Genomic DNA, 16,985 nt, shown 5'->3' on the forward strand with positions numbered 1-16,985 from the left:
ATATTTGATCTCGGGTGTAAATAATAACATTAATGCAAAATTATGCAATCCATTAAGGCATCAGTATTGTGCATGTGACTGCATATGCTCCTCCTGCTATGAGTCACACCCACACACACGCACAAGCACGCCACTCTCTGTACCTCAGAGGAAGGAAAGGCAGAGGTGAAGTTCACAAACACAGGTGCTGTTTGGACTCCACGGTTCTACACAAACATCTCATGCGGACATTTGTCTTTATCGATGTTGTCGGTTTCCCTAACCCGTCTGTCATTAACTCCCCAAGTGTAAATAATGTAGTTATATAATCAACCTGTTTTCCCTTGTTCATTGTCAGACCATCCTTGTTTTTATTCTGTTTGCTGTTGGTGTCATGAGTCCAGTTTGTTAAGTTCCAGTCCTGTTTATCTGGTTGTTGGAAGTTCCCAGTTTTCTTCTTCCAGAACTTGCCTTGTTTCCCGCTTGATGTTCTTGATTCTCAGTTGGGACGTGTTTGAGTTTTGTTAATATAATTCTTATAATAAAGCATAAAATGAGAATAAAATCTTAACATCGACGTGTTGCAATGAACTGAAAGAAATTCTGGTTTAGTCAGTTTAATAATTTATCAAAAAGGTAAATGTCAAATTAATACAAAGATAGGATTCTTTCCATTTCCCTTTTTTCCCTGTAATTGATAAAGCAGCACACATCATGATAAAATCTCAGCGTATAGGCTTGGGAGTGTGTACATTATCTCACAGGAGATGCAGGAGTGGTCTCACATAGTGCAGGATAACATCAAGACAATACAGAAGATCTTGGACTATTTCTCAACTCTGTTTAGAAATGTAACAAAAATACCCGCGGGCAGTGGAAGTTAGTAAATATTCACATTGGTGGAAATGACAGAAAAATGGAGATCAAAATGTTAATTCATAATATTTTACCACAGATTGACTTCAGAGAAATGTCTTTGAAAGTCCCAATAGAAATAGTCATAAAATACTAGTGTGATTGTGCTTCTTTACACTTTCCCTTTAATCCACGTGTTAGTAAAAAGGTATATTTTTGTGCCTAAATGGAAAAGATTGCAAATGCATGATTGGAAATATGCACCTGGAACGATCTGTGCTTGCCAACTCGTACACAAATCTACCAAGCTTTGGACATAGAGTACGTGCTTTGTCCCTGTGATCGCATCAGGAACAAACAGAACATGGCCACTGCTGATTCGGTCATGATTCAAGGTTGATAACAGGTAGACCAGACTAGTACAAGCTTGTTATCATAATGCAGGAAAAAGGCTGAGGCACTTCTGTCGAATGGCCAGAGTGTGATCTGGAGAACAAGGCAACACCGGGAGTCGAGGAGGCCCCAGGCACAGTCCGGACATCTCGATCATCAGCTGCTTGTTCACTCCCACGTCAAAACCTGTAAATTACACAAAAAAACCCTGAGTCCATTATGTAGTAAAAGACTGGGAGGGTGCCTGATCGTTTATGAATCAGAATTAAGTTGGGAAACTGGAAATTGCGACATAGCCTTCACTCACCTAGTTTGTTGGCAAATCTGAGAAGCTCTTGCAGCTTGAACTGCTCAAGGAAATCAGATAAAGATGTCAGTAACCAAAAATTGAAGATAAAACAGGAGTTGAGCAGAATACGTGGAAATGCTCTGTACCTGCACTGACTGGGCTTGGATCAGGTCCCCCTTCTCAAATGCTGAGATGAGCTCATTCATATGGCATCCTACATAGTTATATGTGCTGAAGCCACAGAAACAAAAGGGATTACTCAAAATGTAACAGTTTAACTCAAGAGAGAGACTGAAAGGTCGAAACAAAAGCAGCATACTGACCTGCCAACTGCTCCCTGGGCTCCCATAGCCAGACCTGCAAGCAGTTGCTGTGGCGTGAAAGAGCAAATCAGCGTCAAGGGTATGTTGCAACAGTTGTGTGATTTAAAAGAAGAACTTGAGAAAACACACAAATCCAACCTCATCCACGCCGTAGAGGAGGGACCAGTGTGCTGGACTATAGGTGACACACAGACCAAAGTCCATCAGGTCCGTGCCTGAGAACTTCACCCCCCTGAAGGAAGGGATGAGGGTCTCGATACCTTCCAGCACATCTCTCGCTTGCACTGAAAAAAAGCAGAACGTCTGAAATTGAAAACGCTATCGCGCCGAGTCGGGTGAGCAGCCCAGGTAACAGTCCAATGTGTCCAGTTTTACATCCAACCCCCATTTGATGAATCAAGCAGATCATAAGAGACACTACAAAATATGAAGCAGTATGACAGTAATGAACTATATCAAACCAGAGGGACTCACTGTGAACACCGGTGACTGCTGGAATGTGATAATAATAGAAGGGCACATTTGGAGCAAATGAAGCCACTTGCTGCAGGAACTTCCTCAACGCTTCTGATATTGGGAGAGGAGAGGAGAGAAATTAAAATGTACCCGTGCATTTGTGACAGAGATTTTGTCGATCATCTATAACCGAAACTGAAATGTTGATGTGGATGTCGGGGAGTAAATGCTTCCCCAAACTAGACCATCTTGACAACCTGCAGTGCTGGGTTTGAAGAAGAACGGGGTCATAACTGCTATCCCATCAGCCCCCACTTCTGCGGCATGGCGAGCCTGAAAGTGACAAAGAATGAGCACACAGAGAACATTGGCACTTTGTGGCAAATGCTGAAGCACGTACTCGGGGCTAATCTACCTCTGCAAAATAACAGTTAAACTACATTATCATTAGTTGACCTGACGTTTGTGAAAAATGTATAAATATTGACATCCAGATGTTTCCAGTTGATGTTGGTGTTTGATCCTTTGTCTACATCCAACAAAGTGCTTTACTCAACAATCATACAGAGTGAAACTGCAACATTCTAATGCTAAATAAGACCAAGGATGAACTGAATATTACAGAAATAGAAGGTATCTGAAGGTAAAGTAGTCTTTAAATCGGTGCTATAGTAGTATAAAAAAGTGCTATAAAATGAAATCCTCTCCTCATGCAAAACCATTAAGAGAAATGTGAGCCACTTCCACTCTTTTAACATTATGAAAAGCTACAGTTGGCAAATGCGTGTGATGACTCGTGAAAGAAAAGTGACAAGCTCACCAGTTCTTGGGAATCTTTCAGACTTATGCAACCAACATGCACGATGACCTGATCCATTCTGTGAAAACATACACACACACGCCACAGTTAGTGCTCTCAACACATTTTCAGAAAGACATATTTGCGTGTAATAACTGTGTCTGATGACATACTTTCCCTTGGCTTTCTGACACCATTCCTCGGCCAAGTCCTTCCTCTCTCCGACGCTGAGAGACAAGCTCTCTCCGGTGGTGCCGTTCACTGCAAGCAAGTCAAGTCATGTTTAAAGATTACCTTAAGCTCATCACAACAGCCCTAAGTTAAAGTTGACGAAAGAGAATAAGCTGAACTGAATCTAGATTTCAAGAGCTCAACCATCACTCATTATGTATTAAATGTGTGAGAACCCAACACAGATCAAGGCCTCACAGCCACACCTAATCTTAATGGCTGTGCTGGGGCCTGAGGGCTGCACAAGTGGGTGTGTGATCCGTAAGAGAGACAAAACAATTTTGTGGGACGATGAGCAATGATATAGGAGACAGGTTCAGAAACTGTGCTAATGGAGAGGCAGGAGGCCAGCACCGACATCTACAGGAAGGTGAGGTCAACGTGTTACAAGCAGAACAGGAAATGTGAGCGATTGGGTTTGAACAAAGTATCAAACGAAACAGTTATCGGAATCAGGTTAGGTATAAAGTGAAAGGAAGATCAAACGGCTTTAGTTCATCAAAGAAACAGGAGGATGTTACGTCTCTGAGGCATTCAGCTTTTCATCACTGTTTTGCCGTAAAGGGATTTTGTATTTTTGCTGACTGCAGGTCTTACAAAAACGAAACCACGAGACAAGTACGTGACGCTTGAGTTAATTTAGTGGGGAACAGTGAAATGACATATTAAGAGTAAGAATCCACTTGTAAACTTACCAAATATGTTATTTACACCATGCTTCTCTCTCAAGTAGTCAATATAAGGTCCAATCACAGATAGGTTGATTTCACTGTTTAGAAAAACAGTGTGACACATATAGTCTACAACACATTTGGCAAAAGGAATACCAAACATGCCAGTGTGGGAGGTCAAGACGCTCCTCACAGATTTCTCACATTTACAAACTCACTCCTCATTTTAAACTTTACCAGAGAAAGCTCTCTCTCTCTCTCTCTCTCACACACACACACACACACACACACACACACACACACACACAGTGATAGAGTAATGGCAAAAACAGAGAAACTATTTCCTTTGTTACATACCCTTCTTGAGTGAACGGAGTGAAGGTTGCAGCAACCAGACCTGTCAATTTCCTATCTGATGAAGGAGCCATGACTGACAAAACAGACATAGACAATAAATAAAATAAATTAATAAATCAATACGCTACAGTTACAACGTTCCTACCTGTAGATCGAGTTGATTGCAAATTAAATAAATACTGCATCATGGTTCCCTATGGACACATTCGATTCACCTCTATTCTGCAACTGTATCCGGTAAATAAAAGTACACATTTAACCAAACTTCCTCCAGCTTACCTGTTCAGAGGGTTTTCCTTCACTACCTGGCGATCATGGAGTTGTGGTAATTCAAGGACGACGTGTTCGTTCTAGCCAGAACCTGACACGTTCAGTCACTCAGATGCTGCTGCTCTAGTGGTTTGTTGACGTCTGTGTCACGTGAAAACACTATTTGTATCAGATGACTCGGCAAAGCATCATGGGAAATGTAGTTAAGGTGACATAACAGCGCGAGACGAACGAGCAGATCCCACCGGGTTTTTCCGATGAGTTCGCAGATGTTTGTTGACGGATAATCGAAGTTATGTTTAACTCGGTTGTAGAATAAAATTAAATATGTCCATTATAGACGTTTAAATCCCTATCAAATGTTCTGTCTCCGGTTATTTAAATCATACCAAAATAGAATCGCCCTGTTTAACCCCGGTTAAGAGAAGTCAACGTGTCCAAATTGGTAATACTGTGTAGTCGTGCAATAACTTAAATAAATACTTTTTATACTTTTAGGTTAACACGATTATTCAAATGATTGACTCTAACTGAACGCAAATTGCTGCGTGATTACGTTGACAGTTGTTTATCCGAATGGCAAATGAGAGCTGTCGGATGGTTGGAATGATGGGCGGGGCTACAATAGAAACTTTCGAGTCCCCGTCCGTTGACTCTCAGGCTAATCCTCTTTCAACACCAAATTATCTTATAATTTATAAAAGATATACAATTTAGGATCTTAATAAAACACAAAATAAGAATCGATGTAGCGTTTGCAATGCGCATGACGACCCTAGGTACATTACCTTTATATTATTGAATTTGAAAATACAAAATAGGTGCGGTCCTTAACAATCAGGCTCTGGAACTTAACTTAGATAATAATGGTAATCATCACACTTAACAACAATGATATCATCGAATAAACTACACTGATGAACAGTATACGGCATCGCACTTTACTGAATTGCATTTTTAAGAGACAATGGGGAACTCCCTCCATTTAGATACATGTAACTTGATTTGGCTTAATTTTCTACCAAGGATGTCCTTGGTTTTACATAATGACTCATTAATAGGGAGCTTGTTATGGCTGCTGAAGCGATCTAAAAAGCCCAAAAGATCTTTATTGGACTGTATTTCTACAAGAAACTATCACAACGAATTATTGCCTTGTAAAACAAATTGTCAAGGAAACTCAAATTTCAGAATTACATTCCCATAAGAATTTTTTTTTTAATTATTATTATTTATTACAATTTGTGGTTCAACGATCTCCATCGTTCACATATTTGGTTTGTGAAAAAGGGAACTGTATTGTAAAATGTACTTCATTGGCATTGTGTATACAGTAAGTAAACACACTTAAACAATAATTATTATTATTCAGTATTTTTTTTATAATTTATGAGTACAATTATTATGTGATCGTCAGTAAAAATGATGGCTTGAGAGTATTCATTCCTGATCGGAAAAAGGAAAAATGCCACAAATGTACTTAAAAATATGTTATCAGTTAGTTGAACACCATCTAACACCAATTCAGAGAATAACATAAGCAAATGTATTACAGGTAAGATGTATGTATGATGTCTTTGATGATTGAGTTCGGTAAAATATTACGTCTTAAAGGAATGACAAAGATTTGGGCACCGATTTGTGTTCGTGCGCAACCTGAGCTGGAGGATTCCTCGTAGACCAAACTCAGGGCGTACTGTCTCTTCTCAGGCGGAAGCGGATATTGTTGACGTTTACCTCGGAATGGTATCCGCTCTTAAAGGAAGGCTGTCTCGGCGAAACAACAGCTTACCGTGAAATGCTCTACTTTTCGATCTGAAAAAGGCGAAAGGTCGCCAGGCCACGGTCCGCTGCTTGGCGGCGGACGTGATTTTAGTCTACTTCTGTTGAATTTCGGCTCTGTTTGTTGTCACCGGCTCGACTAGCTAGCACAGCCGCTAAGTGGCTAATTAAGTGCTTGGCTAGTTAACAGACGAAGAAGTGTCAGAGGAGGAAATGATTAACCTGCGGGAAAGGTTTGAGATAACGGCACAGGTAATGTCGGGAAATGTGGTGGAATGAGCAGGGCCGTTGATTGTTCTGGATGTACAAGGCTTTGAGTGGGTAAATTGTTCTAATGGACCATAAACAAACTACCCGGGAGTGAATGATCTTGTTGTTTGACTTGTTTAAGAAGCCAGAGTATCTCAATTACTGAATGCTTACGTGTCAGGTCATTGGAATATAAAATAATTTTCTTTCTTCTGTGGCTGAAGACGCACATCAACACATGTAGACATGGTTCCACTTGTAGATTCACGATTAGATCGCCGGATTTTGTTCAGTTAATCGCTTTGCTTGAGTTACTTACCTTTGTTACGTAAACGTGTCAGCCTCGCCTCGTTTGCAGCAGATCCGGGTGACAGCTTGGAAAAGTAAACAGGTGTGACACATCCACCTGTTAACGGGACCGGCAGCAGTTTTTTTGCACGACAACGCAAACGTCCCTGTGAGTTACATCAGGATTGTTTACTCTCAGATAGCTGCTCACTTGAAGTAGGAACATTCCTGGGAAGTAGGAGCTTTGGTTGAAGAAGCTTACAGTTGTTATTGTCCAGGAAGTGCGGATGGAGTGGAGATGGTTGGCAGTGAGGTACAAACCAAACCAGGATTGAGGCTTTCTGTAGGCGCTGATGATAAGTGGGACTTACATGTATTGACATCATCTCAGAAGTTGAGACAATTATGATTTAGTGTTGCTTTACTTATTTTTGTGGATAGTTTGGTTGGCATAGCGATCATGACTTGGTATGTCCTGTATAAGTGACTGAGCGAGTAGTTGTAGAGTATTTGTAGCTGCGGCTTTACCCTCTACAATGGCGCCTGTACTGTTCTTATCGCTGCTGCTGGCGGCACTATGCAGCCTGGGAGAGTCTATGTCCAGGGAGGAGAAGCACAAGCTGAGGTGAGTCCAGAGAAATGACGAGCATCACCTGAACGTGACGTGAGATGTGTCTGACATGTGCCTCTGCTCTGTTCCTCACTAAAGGAACCAAGTGGTAGAAATGTTTGACCACGCTTATCAGAATTACATGGTAAGTCCTTAAGTCTGCATGACGAAAAGAATCTTATCTGCATTACCTGTACACACAATTGAATGTAAAATAATTGTGTAACAGAAATGTGTGTGTGTGTGTGTGTGTGTGTGTGTGTGTGTGTGTGTGTCTGTGTGTCTGTGTGTCTGTGTGTGTGTGTGTGTGTTTGCCCAGGACCATGCGTACCCTGCAGATGAGCTCATGCCTCTAACATGCAGAGGGAGGGTACGTGGGCTGGAACCAAGTAGAGGTGACATAGATGACGCCCTGGGCAAGTAAGTATGTGGATCTGTGTACTCAGAGGTGGACGGAGGACTTAACACTGTACTTCTTTACTGTATGTGAAGTGGAAACAGACAAACCCTTTTGTAAGTAAACGCTGACTTTTGTCTTCATGTTCCAGGTTCTCACTCACTCTCATAGACACTCTGGATACTCTTGTGGTGAGTACAAGTTTAGCATAAATATAACGTTACTGTCATAGTAAGTATGCTGTTTACTGTGGTTAGGAAGACCTGAAGCTTAATCTCCAGTTTCAGTTTTAAAGATCCATAACAGAACCTGATTCTTCTTATAGTAATGTTGTGTAATTGTTTCTCCCTGCCAGCTGCTGAACAAGACGACAGAGTTTGAGGATGCGGTGAGGAGAGTCCTCTCCGACGTGAGACTGGACAATGACATCGTGGTGTCCGTCTTCGAAACCAACATCCGCGTGCTCGGGTGAGATGCAGCTGGATTAACATCATGCATTGATTTTGTAGATGGGGGGGGGAAGCTAATTTCATCCTACACATTTAACAGTATGGTGAGCAATATCTGGTGTGTGTTTGTTCAGAGGCCTTCTGGGAGGACACTCCATGGCCGTCATGCTGAAGGAGGGAGGGCAGCACATGTTGTGGTACCAGGATGAGCTCCTAGACATGGCCACAGACTTGGGCCGCCGACTTCTGCCTGCTTTCAACACCAGCAGCGGCCTGCCTTACCCCAGGGTGAGAGACACGCACGCACGCACGCACGCACGCACGCACGCACGCACGCACGCACGCACGCACGCACGCACGCACGCACACACGCACGCACACACTTTATGGTAATAGATATGCTGTATGTATGGAGTTATGGTAATGGATATACTGTACTGTATGTCTTATTGGAGTTGTGCCATATTATTGCCTGTTTCTTTGTTCTCAGATATGACTACGAGTAAGAACAATGATGTTTATTTTAAGGTTTAATCTCAACCCCATCTCTAAAGTTTATAGTTTCATTAAAGGGCATTATTACATGAATTTCATTTGTGAAGAGAAAAGCAGTTTAGTCCATGAAGTCCAGTTGTGATGCGTTGCACGCCCCCCGAGAAAATTCAGCTGTAACATTAGAATTCATTAGCACTTCTTTATTTAAATGTCACACATGGACGTCTACAGCACAGAGATAAATGAGTAACATCCTCTCAGAGCACGTCATTTCCATTCCACTTCTTCCACTTCCATTTTCTGCTTCAGCGCTCGGCTCGCAGCTTTTCTCAGCTTAAAGTCTGACATTTCTGTGCACGACAACATTATTGTGCAATCTCCTGCACAGGAAACAGACCCTAAAAATAGATTCTTCATCTTTTGTTTGCTGCTCAACAGGTCAATCTGAAATATGGTGTCCGGGGTCCTGCAACGAGAACAGGCACAGAAACGGACACCTGTACGGCGTGCGCAGGAACCATCATCCTGGAGTTTGCCGCCTTGAGTCGCTTCACAGGGGATCCTGTGTATGAGGTGAGAACTGTCCCCAGATCCTTGCCACACCTGCAGGAAGTGTTACCTGGTGCTTCCACCCGGAAAATAATAGCACGCACTAAAATTTTGCATAATCTCATTTGATAAATATTGACCTTTGACTCTTGTTTGATAACCAGAATAAAAACACTTTGCACAGTTAAATAGAGAACAAGCAAGAGAACGGTAAATCTAAATGTGTGAACAAATCTTCAAATGCAGACATAACATAACATAAGATCAGCTGGAATTCTGATCTCAGGCTTAATGGTGGCGCTCTCGACTCAGCAAGGAATTCTTCTGCCTTATTCCTCCAGTGCCCCTCCTTTCTGTTGTTCCCTCTATAATCCAGGTTATATTTTGTCACCTAATCTTCACTAAGATCAGGAAAAAGAGTATTATGAGAGCTCATTGTTTGTCTGCACACGATGTGAAATGTGTCACGCATCTCGTGTCCCCCCCCCCCCCGGCGCTGCTGATGTGGATCACAGGGAAAACCCGATCATGTCAAAACCGGGTCAAGTGTGTCGAGCAAATCCATCTGGGTGTTAATGCGTCCAAACCCAATCTTCTCAGGTGTCCTTCTTCTTATTGTGGCCGTGACTGATATAATAGAAACTTGAATAGCAATTGCATACAACATTAGTGGGTGATGTGGATGTAGAGAGTCGACCTTGACCGTCTTCAATGGGCTGTAGGACGTCATGATGGCTGCCTTCTCCTTTACAAACCTGCATCCTCTCCCCCAGTTTAGACAGAAGGTTTTATTTATTTATTTTCTCCCACCTGTCACAAGCTATGAGAGCCTGGGATTGGTCCATATCTTGGCAGCAGCAGACTGCAGGGCTGCGGTAGCTGTCACCCCCCCCACCCCCCCAGTGTTTGACTGAACGCCACGTCAGCAGATTGATTTGGTCTTTTACGCACACAGGCCCACGCCAGGAGAGCGCTGGACTTCCTTTGGGAGAAGAGACAGAGGAACAGCAACCTGGTCGGCACCACCATCAACATCCACTCAGGAGAGTGGGTCCGCAGAGGTGAGGGAGGGGAGGGGTTAAAGTGTGTGGTGGGAAAAAGGAGTCAAAGAGGAAAGGGGTGAGGGGAGGTTACGATCGGGGAAGGACATGGGAAAGTGAGTGTGTGAACAAACGCGGGAGGAGGACACGTTTGTGAAGGTGACAGGATTTGTTTGTGTCGTAAAAACAGAACACCTTCCAAATTCTGTTGTCCTCAAAAGTGCTTTGTGTCTGTTGTGTGTGTGTGTGTGAACCAGACAGTGGAGTTGGAGCAGGAATTGACTCTTACTATGAATATCTGCTAAAGGCCTACGTCCTCCTGGGAGATGACCTGTTTCTGCAGCGTTTCAATATTGTGAGATCACACACACACACACACACACACACACACACACACACACACACACACACACACACACACACACACACACACACACACACACACACACACACACACACACACACACACACACACACACACACACAGAAGTAACTGGATTGTAGCATTTGTCACGACGGCATCTTTCACATAAGACAGTGTTATCCTGTTAAGTTTGTCCGTTGCGGTTTAACCCTTTAACTTCACAGCGATGCGTTTACCATTGATTCTGAGGCCGGTTCAGATACATATTTGGTGTCTTGGTGCATAAACCCAAACACTTGATGCTTCTAATGCTCTGTCTAATCCATTTTGTCCCCCATGAGTCTTACTTAATCCTCAATTTATCCACTTTGCATATCTCTTCCAGCACTATGCATCTATAATGAAGTACATCAGCCAGCCTCCTCTGCTGCTGGACGTCCACATCCACAAGCCTCTGCTCCCTGCTCGCACCTGGATGGACTCTCTGCTGGCCTTCTTCCCCGGGCTACAGGTCAGACTTGCACCGCCACACAAGAATAAACATTTCGGTGGCGTCATGTTGTGATATATTAACCGTTTGTGTCGCAGGTGTTGAAGGGAGACATCCGCCCCGCCATAGAGACTCATGAGATGTTGTACCAAGTTACCAAGAAACACAACTTCCTCCCTGAGGTAATCTGTCGTCATGCATCTTTGGTGGACTGGCTTTTCACTCTGAATGACTTTGTGTAATTTGACCATAGAGTCAAATAACCCTAATATGGGCATTGGTTGCCAGCTGAAGCGCCAATGCTTTTGTGCCACCTTGCATTTTATACACAGGGACTGCATTTTTAGCTTTGTCTGTCTTTTTCCGATGTAAACGCTGGATACGCTTTGCTGACCGCCCTGTCCTTCTGCGTCTCTCCCCAGGCCTTCACTACTGATTTCAGGGTACACTGGGCCCAGCATCCCCTGAGGCCTGAGTTTGCAGAGAGCACCTATTTCCTCTATAAGGTAATTTATCAGGCCAGCGTGACCTAATGAATTTGGATCTCTGCCTTTTCAGTGTCACAGTGGAGGTCGACGTTTATTGTTGTGCAGCAGTTTTTCATACACTTGAAGTTCATCCTTTTGTTAATAATAAATCAATGGTTTGTTTGGTCTGAAGAACATAGTATGATCAAATACTGAGAGCATTTGGCCGACCCTAATCCTAACCCTAACCCTTCCCCGTGTCTCTCCCAGGCCACAGGAGACCCTTACTACCTGGAGGCAGGTCGCACAATCCTGGACAACCTTAACCGCTTTGCCCGTGTTCCCTGCGGCTTTGCGGCCATGAAGGACGTCCGCACAGGGAGCCACGAGGACCGGTGAGGATACGAGGGCTCTAATATGTTTACTCTTACTTACTTTACCAACATACTGTCAGATCGCTGTTAAATAAATAGATTGGATTCTCGTACCTGAAGTCTCTTCTCATCTGTCAGGATGGACTCCTTCTTTCTTGCGGAGATGTTTAAGTACTTGTTCCTGCTGTTTGCGGATTCGGAGGACCTGCCGTTTGATGTGGAGGACTACGTCTTCACCACCGAAGCTCACCTCCTGCCTCTGTCCCTCTCCACGACCCCTCACCCCTCTGCCTATCCTGCCAACAAAACGGTAAATGCTGGGATATCCTTAGAATCTGAGGAAGTGAGGAATGCTCTCCTGCAGCCTGGTTCACTGATAGATCCTGTCATCTGTCATCTCCTCCGCAGTCAGAGGAGCTGGATGATTCTAACTTTGACTGGACCTGCCCTAACACCCGCCTCCTGTTTCCTGACCCCGCCTTCCCTCGAAACCTGCGAGAGCCCATCCGTACCGCCGTGGACAAGAGTTGCCCCCGTCCTACTCCTTACCGGTACATATGCAGATGTAACCCAGGTTATACTCCTACATGAACACTGTGTAATGGCTTCCCTGTACATTCAGCTTGTCTCTTTGATCTCTCCTCCCTCTTTTGTCGTCTTCCACCTCTTCTCTGTTCAGTGAGCCGGGTATGGGCCATCCTCCCCTGAGGGCTCAGGACTTCATGGCGAACAACCCTGAACATCTGGAGCTGCTGAGGAGGATGGGAGTCAGCCTCATCCACCTAAAGGATGGCAGGGTGCAGCTGGTGCAGCACGCCACACAGGTAAAGTTCAAAATCCAGACCTTCCTCTGTGAGGGACTCGTACGGCCTACAGCAGTGATGAAGGGACACGGCTCGGTTGTGGTGTGTCGCTTCATCTGTTGTTTGGCTTCCTGATTGTTATAAATATTTCTGTGCTTCCTCTCCTCGCCCACTCTGGCCCGCGTGTAGGCGGTGAGCGCCGTGGCAGCAGAGGACGGCATGCGTTTCATGCAGGAGATGATGGAATTGTCCAGCCAGCAGCAGAAAGAGCAGCTTCCTCCCAGAGCCATTCAGATCGTCTCCCATCCCTTCTTTGGCAGGGTGGTGCTGACCGCTGGCCCAGCACAGTTTGGCACAGATCTCTCCAAAAGCACCACAGGGGTGAGTGGGTTTCTCAGCTCGCAAGGCTGCCAGCTCTTAGATGAGCACTTAACTGTCTCCATGTTGGTTTTTTCCTTGGAGACGCTTCAGCTTTTCTCTGTGTTTTTCAAAGAGCCCGTAACCGTCCTAGAAACCAGACGGGAGGACAGATGAGTGCCGGGGCTTTAATGCTCTGAGCAGAACACCACTGCAGCGTCGTACACCTCCACTCCTTCTCACCAGGCCTCCTTTCTCCTTCCTCCAGGTCCGAGGCTTTGTGACCGTGGCCGAGCCGTACAGCGGCTGCAGTGAACTGACCAACGGCGAGTACGTCCAGGGCAACATCGCCCTGCTGCAGCGAGGTCAGTGCATGTTCGCAGAGAAGGCCCGGCACATCCAGAAGGCTGGCGCCATCGGCGGCATCGTCATCGGTGAGTACAAGCAGCTAATGACAGAAGACGGAAGATATCAAGTCAATGACTGGATTAGAGCTCGATAAAGAGATTATCCTGCAGACACACGGTCGCACAGCCTCCTGCACAACGCTCCTCTCAACATGTCACACAAACACAGCGTGACAATCGGCTCAAACCTCTGCTTCCCCTCTCCCCTCCTCCTCCTCGCAGACGACAACGACGGCAGCAGCAGCGACACGGCGCCGCTCTTTCAGATGGCCGGGGACGGTCGCAACACGGACGACGTCTCTCTGCCCATCCTCTTCCTCTTCCACAAGGAGGGCAACATCCTTCTGGAGGCCCTGAAGGAGTACAGGGAGGTGGAGGTGCTGCTGAGCGACAAAGCCAGAGACAGAGGTGGGACTGAAATCTCCCCTCACACACACACACACACACACACACACACACACACACACACACACACACACACACACACACACACACACACACACACACACACACACACACACACACACACACACACACACACACACACACACACACACACACCGCCCTGCTCAACCTCTCGTCTTCGTCCTCTTCAACCCGCTCCTTCTGCCTAATGTCCTCTGGCTCTTCTGGCTGTGTCTCATTATGTGCTTGGTCTTATAAACTCAAGATGAAGTGTATGGATTCAGGCAAAGGCTTCATTCTTCATCCTAATGCCTCCTCAGCACAGCCACCCATTACAATAATGGAGAGTTGAGGCCAGCGCCCTAACCAACATTCTGTCCTCTCTGTCCCTCTGTTCCTGTGCCGACTTGTAACTCTTCCTCTCTCCCCCTCTCCTTTCTCTTTCTCTCTTTTCTTCTCTTCACTCCTCTTTGGATGAGCAGCAGCCATATTTAAAGGTAAACCTCCTCCCGGCAGCCTGATTGAAGACGGTAAGTATCCTCCCCCTTTTTCCCTTCTGTCTTCTCCCTCATTCTCAGCCTTTTTTCATTTCTGTTTCCTTCCTCACACTTCTTCCCCCCGTGTCTCTCGTCTCCCTCGCTCTTCCTGCCCTCTAACCGCAGGATATCTGTGTTTGATTCTGATGTGTGTGAAGCTTTGTCACTCACACTGTTATGTCCTCTGTTATTTGATACTGAAGAGGTTAGGAGCACGGGTTAGGATTTCTTTATAGAGCCAGGTTTACACAAGCAGCTGTCTTTGATATTGTACATTTAAATACCTGAAGCAGAGGAACTTATCTTCCCTGTTATCATCTTGATCAGGGGCCCTCTTTAAATTTCTTTACCTGTGTGAATAAAACACACATCAGCACACACACAAACACACTTCTCCTAACCCAGACCTGTGCAGATTCCTCCGTACAGCTTCCTGCCAAATGTCTTTTTTTCCCATTTGACTGCAGTTGAGTAGTGCAGCTCTGTGAGCCGGCCTTCATCCTGTGGGAAACATGACTCACCATCAGCAACGTGCCGTAATCGCTGACAGGCTTTGATAAAAAAAACGTTTCTATTTTGGACTGGAAATGACTGCCAGAAGGCATGTTGTATAGATTACTGAGGAGGAGGGATACAGTGTGTGTGTCTGTGTGTGTGCGAGTGCGTGCTCCCTGCATGTATTTACTTATGAGGCATTTAATCCTTTTATACGTACATACATCGCTCTCCTGCCTCCTGTTTCAGGTGTGGACACGCAGGAAGCAGAGGAGCGTCTGACCGAGGCCACGACTCCCACGTCCTTCGAACCGATCGACGAAACGCAAATTACCACGGTAAAACTGGACGAGGCGGCCCCCGACGAGGTGAGACCCTCGGAGGCGGAGGTCAGTCATCCAGACGTAACCACTCATCCTCCGCAGGGCACCAGGCCGCTACAGAGAATCGTCCCCGCCGCGGCCGAGCCGGGTTCCGCCGAGCCCGGAGTGGAGAGAGACTCAGAGAAGGGGGCGGAGCCTGAGGGCGATTCCGACTCAGGCAACCAGTCGGCGGACGAACTCCTGGCCGATTGGCAGGAGGACTTGGAGGCATTCCAGCAGATGGAGAAGGATGAACTCTGACAGTCATCCCCCTGCGTGCTGTGTGCCGTGTGACCCAGAGGGGGAGGACGAGGAGGCCTCGTCTTCACGTCTTCGTCACCACCGGCCACAGTTATATACTAACGAACTAAAAAGGGAACGCCGGTACGAGTTTTTAATGAGGCATGGCTAAGATTAGCAATGTTTACCGCTGCTTCCTCTTTTCTCGCAAGTGCCAAGGAAGCGAGGACGGGAGGCTCGGACCAGAAGAGAGTCCAACTTAGACCGCCGGTGTGTCTTGATTGAGGAGACGGAGAGTTCTTACCTCACTTCCTCTTAAACGTGTTCAGTTTCTCTGCCAATCACAAACTCCACCCGGCTGCTGCGGACCAGGCTATATAACGGTGTATCATATCATTTCCAACCAACCAAAATGACGTTTCACACTTTCTGTCCTCTTCTCTATGCATTTCTGACCTCCTTTACTTTAATGTGAACGCAGGACAAACACACCTTACTTACTCTCTGACTGATTCATTCATTCACTTATACATTTTTATTTAAATGTGATTGTCGTCGACGCGGCGGTTTCTTTGTTTTCACCCTCGGCCGTACGCTCACACTCATGTAAACCCGGGGTGGTTGAGGAGAGAACAAGAGGCCGTGTGTGAGACGTCACAGCTGAAACCTGCTCTTATCTGGATGATGTTTGTGTGGTGATTTGTCAGTGTAAATGTGTACTCGTGGAGATTTAACTGACTGAAAACAATCAGGAGGTTCTTTGCTCAGGTTCTGGTTGATCTGATGGATCAGATTAGCCCCCGCCCCCTCCCACCCCTACAACTGCCAAACTTTGGACCACACCGGGTTGAGCAAACACATACACACACACACCCTCAACGACGTATGGGGGACGGACCACAAAGGCCAGAGGGGGGCGCTGTTTGATCTAAAGCTGGAAGTGCTGACTGGAGAGGTGGAACTGAAGCAGAAATCAAGTCTATAAGTTAACTATTAAATTTAATAAAAAAATAATGGAGATGGAGATTAGACTGGACTCTGATTCTTTGACAGCTGTGTGTTTGGTTTGCAGAGAGGAGAAAGGGTTAAGATTTGATTTAATTTAAGAATAAATGACATGCCTTAATCAGCATATTATAGTAGAGAATTAGTTTAGAAATCAATGCAAAAAGACACTATTTTAAAGCTTAATCAGTGTCAAAT

The 16,985-nt window shown here is 45.4% G+C and overlaps 2 protein-coding genes across 3 annotated transcripts; one reads left to right on the forward strand and one right to left on the reverse strand.

The window, feature by feature from the left end:
• Positions 1-580: 580 nt before the first annotated feature.
• Positions 581-5,183, reverse strand: npl (N-acetylneuraminate pyruvate lyase (dihydrodipicolinate synthase)). Its single transcript, XM_076153545.1, has 12 exons — positions 4,633-5,183; positions 4,354-4,426; positions 4,021-4,094; positions 3,268-3,355; positions 3,116-3,173; positions 2,553-2,628; positions 2,314-2,406; positions 1,978-2,123; positions 1,840-1,886; positions 1,663-1,747; positions 1,535-1,574; positions 581-1,413 (listed from the first exon to the last, which is right to left on the reverse strand). Exons 2-12 carry the CDS (start codon positions 4,422-4,424, stop codon positions 1,268-1,270), a joined length of 924 nt encoding a protein of 307 aa, XP_076009660.1. The 5' UTR covers positions 4,425-4,426; positions 4,633-5,183; the 3' UTR covers positions 581-1,267.
• A 1,104-nt stretch (positions 5,184-6,287) lies between these two features.
• On the forward strand, positions 6,288-16,802 carry edem3 (ER degradation enhancer, mannosidase alpha-like 3). 2 transcript variants are annotated; one of them, XM_076153495.1, is made up of 20 exons: positions 6,288-7,567; positions 7,652-7,697; positions 7,872-7,972; positions 8,101-8,140; positions 8,305-8,417; positions 8,533-8,686; positions 9,332-9,466; positions 10,398-10,503; positions 10,740-10,837; positions 11,232-11,357; positions 11,435-11,518; positions 11,759-11,842; positions 12,074-12,198; positions 12,316-12,487; positions 12,586-12,728; positions 12,857-13,001; positions 13,170-13,361; positions 13,606-13,771; positions 13,967-14,165; positions 15,440-16,802. In XM_076153495.1, exons 1-20 carry the CDS (start codon positions 7,479-7,481, stop codon positions 15,801-15,803), a joined length of 2,682 nt encoding a protein of 893 aa, XP_076009610.1. In that variant the 5' UTR covers positions 6,288-7,478; the 3' UTR covers positions 15,804-16,802. The 2 variants fall into 2 exon arrangements, with proteins under 2 accessions (XP_076009610.1, XP_076009611.1); XM_076153496.1 differs by having other exon boundaries at positions 6,292-7,567; positions 13,967-14,152; positions 15,430-16,802.
• Positions 16,803-16,985: the final 183 nt, after the last annotated feature.

This window comes from Genypterus blacodes, unplaced genomic scaffold, assembly GCF_046128005.1.
Source record: "Genypterus blacodes isolate CSIRO-AG114 ecotype Tasmania unplaced genomic scaffold, CSIRO-AGI_Gbla_v1 ptg000058l_1, whole genome shotgun sequence".
Lineage (NCBI taxonomy): Eukaryota > Metazoa > Chordata > Actinopteri > Ophidiiformes > Ophidiidae > Genypterus > Genypterus blacodes.

Coding starts and splice junctions, on each gene's coding strand:
- npl (XM_076153545.1), bottom strand. CDS start 4,424: ATGGCTCCTTCATCAGATAGGAAATTGACAGGTCTGGTTGCTGCAACC. Junction 2,629..3,115: donor TGAAAGATTCCCAAGAACTG/GTGAGCTTGTCA, acceptor TGTCACTTTCAG/GCTCGCCATGCCGCAGAAGT. Junction 2,124..2,313: donor AGCAGTCACCGGTGTTCACA/GTGAGTCCCTCT, acceptor GCTTTTTTTCAG/TGCAAGCGAGAGATGTGCTG.
- edem3 (XM_076153495.1), top strand. CDS start 7,479: ATGGCGCCTGTACTGTTCTTATCGCTGCTGCTGGCGGCACTATGCAGC. Junction 7,698..7,871: donor ACGCTTATCAGAATTACATG/GTAAGTCCTTAA, acceptor GTGTTTGCCCAG/GACCATGCGTACCCTGCAGA. Junction 13,002..13,169: donor TGGTGCAGCACGCCACACAG/GTAAAGTTCAAA, acceptor GCCCGCGTGTAG/GCGGTGAGCGCCGTGGCAGC.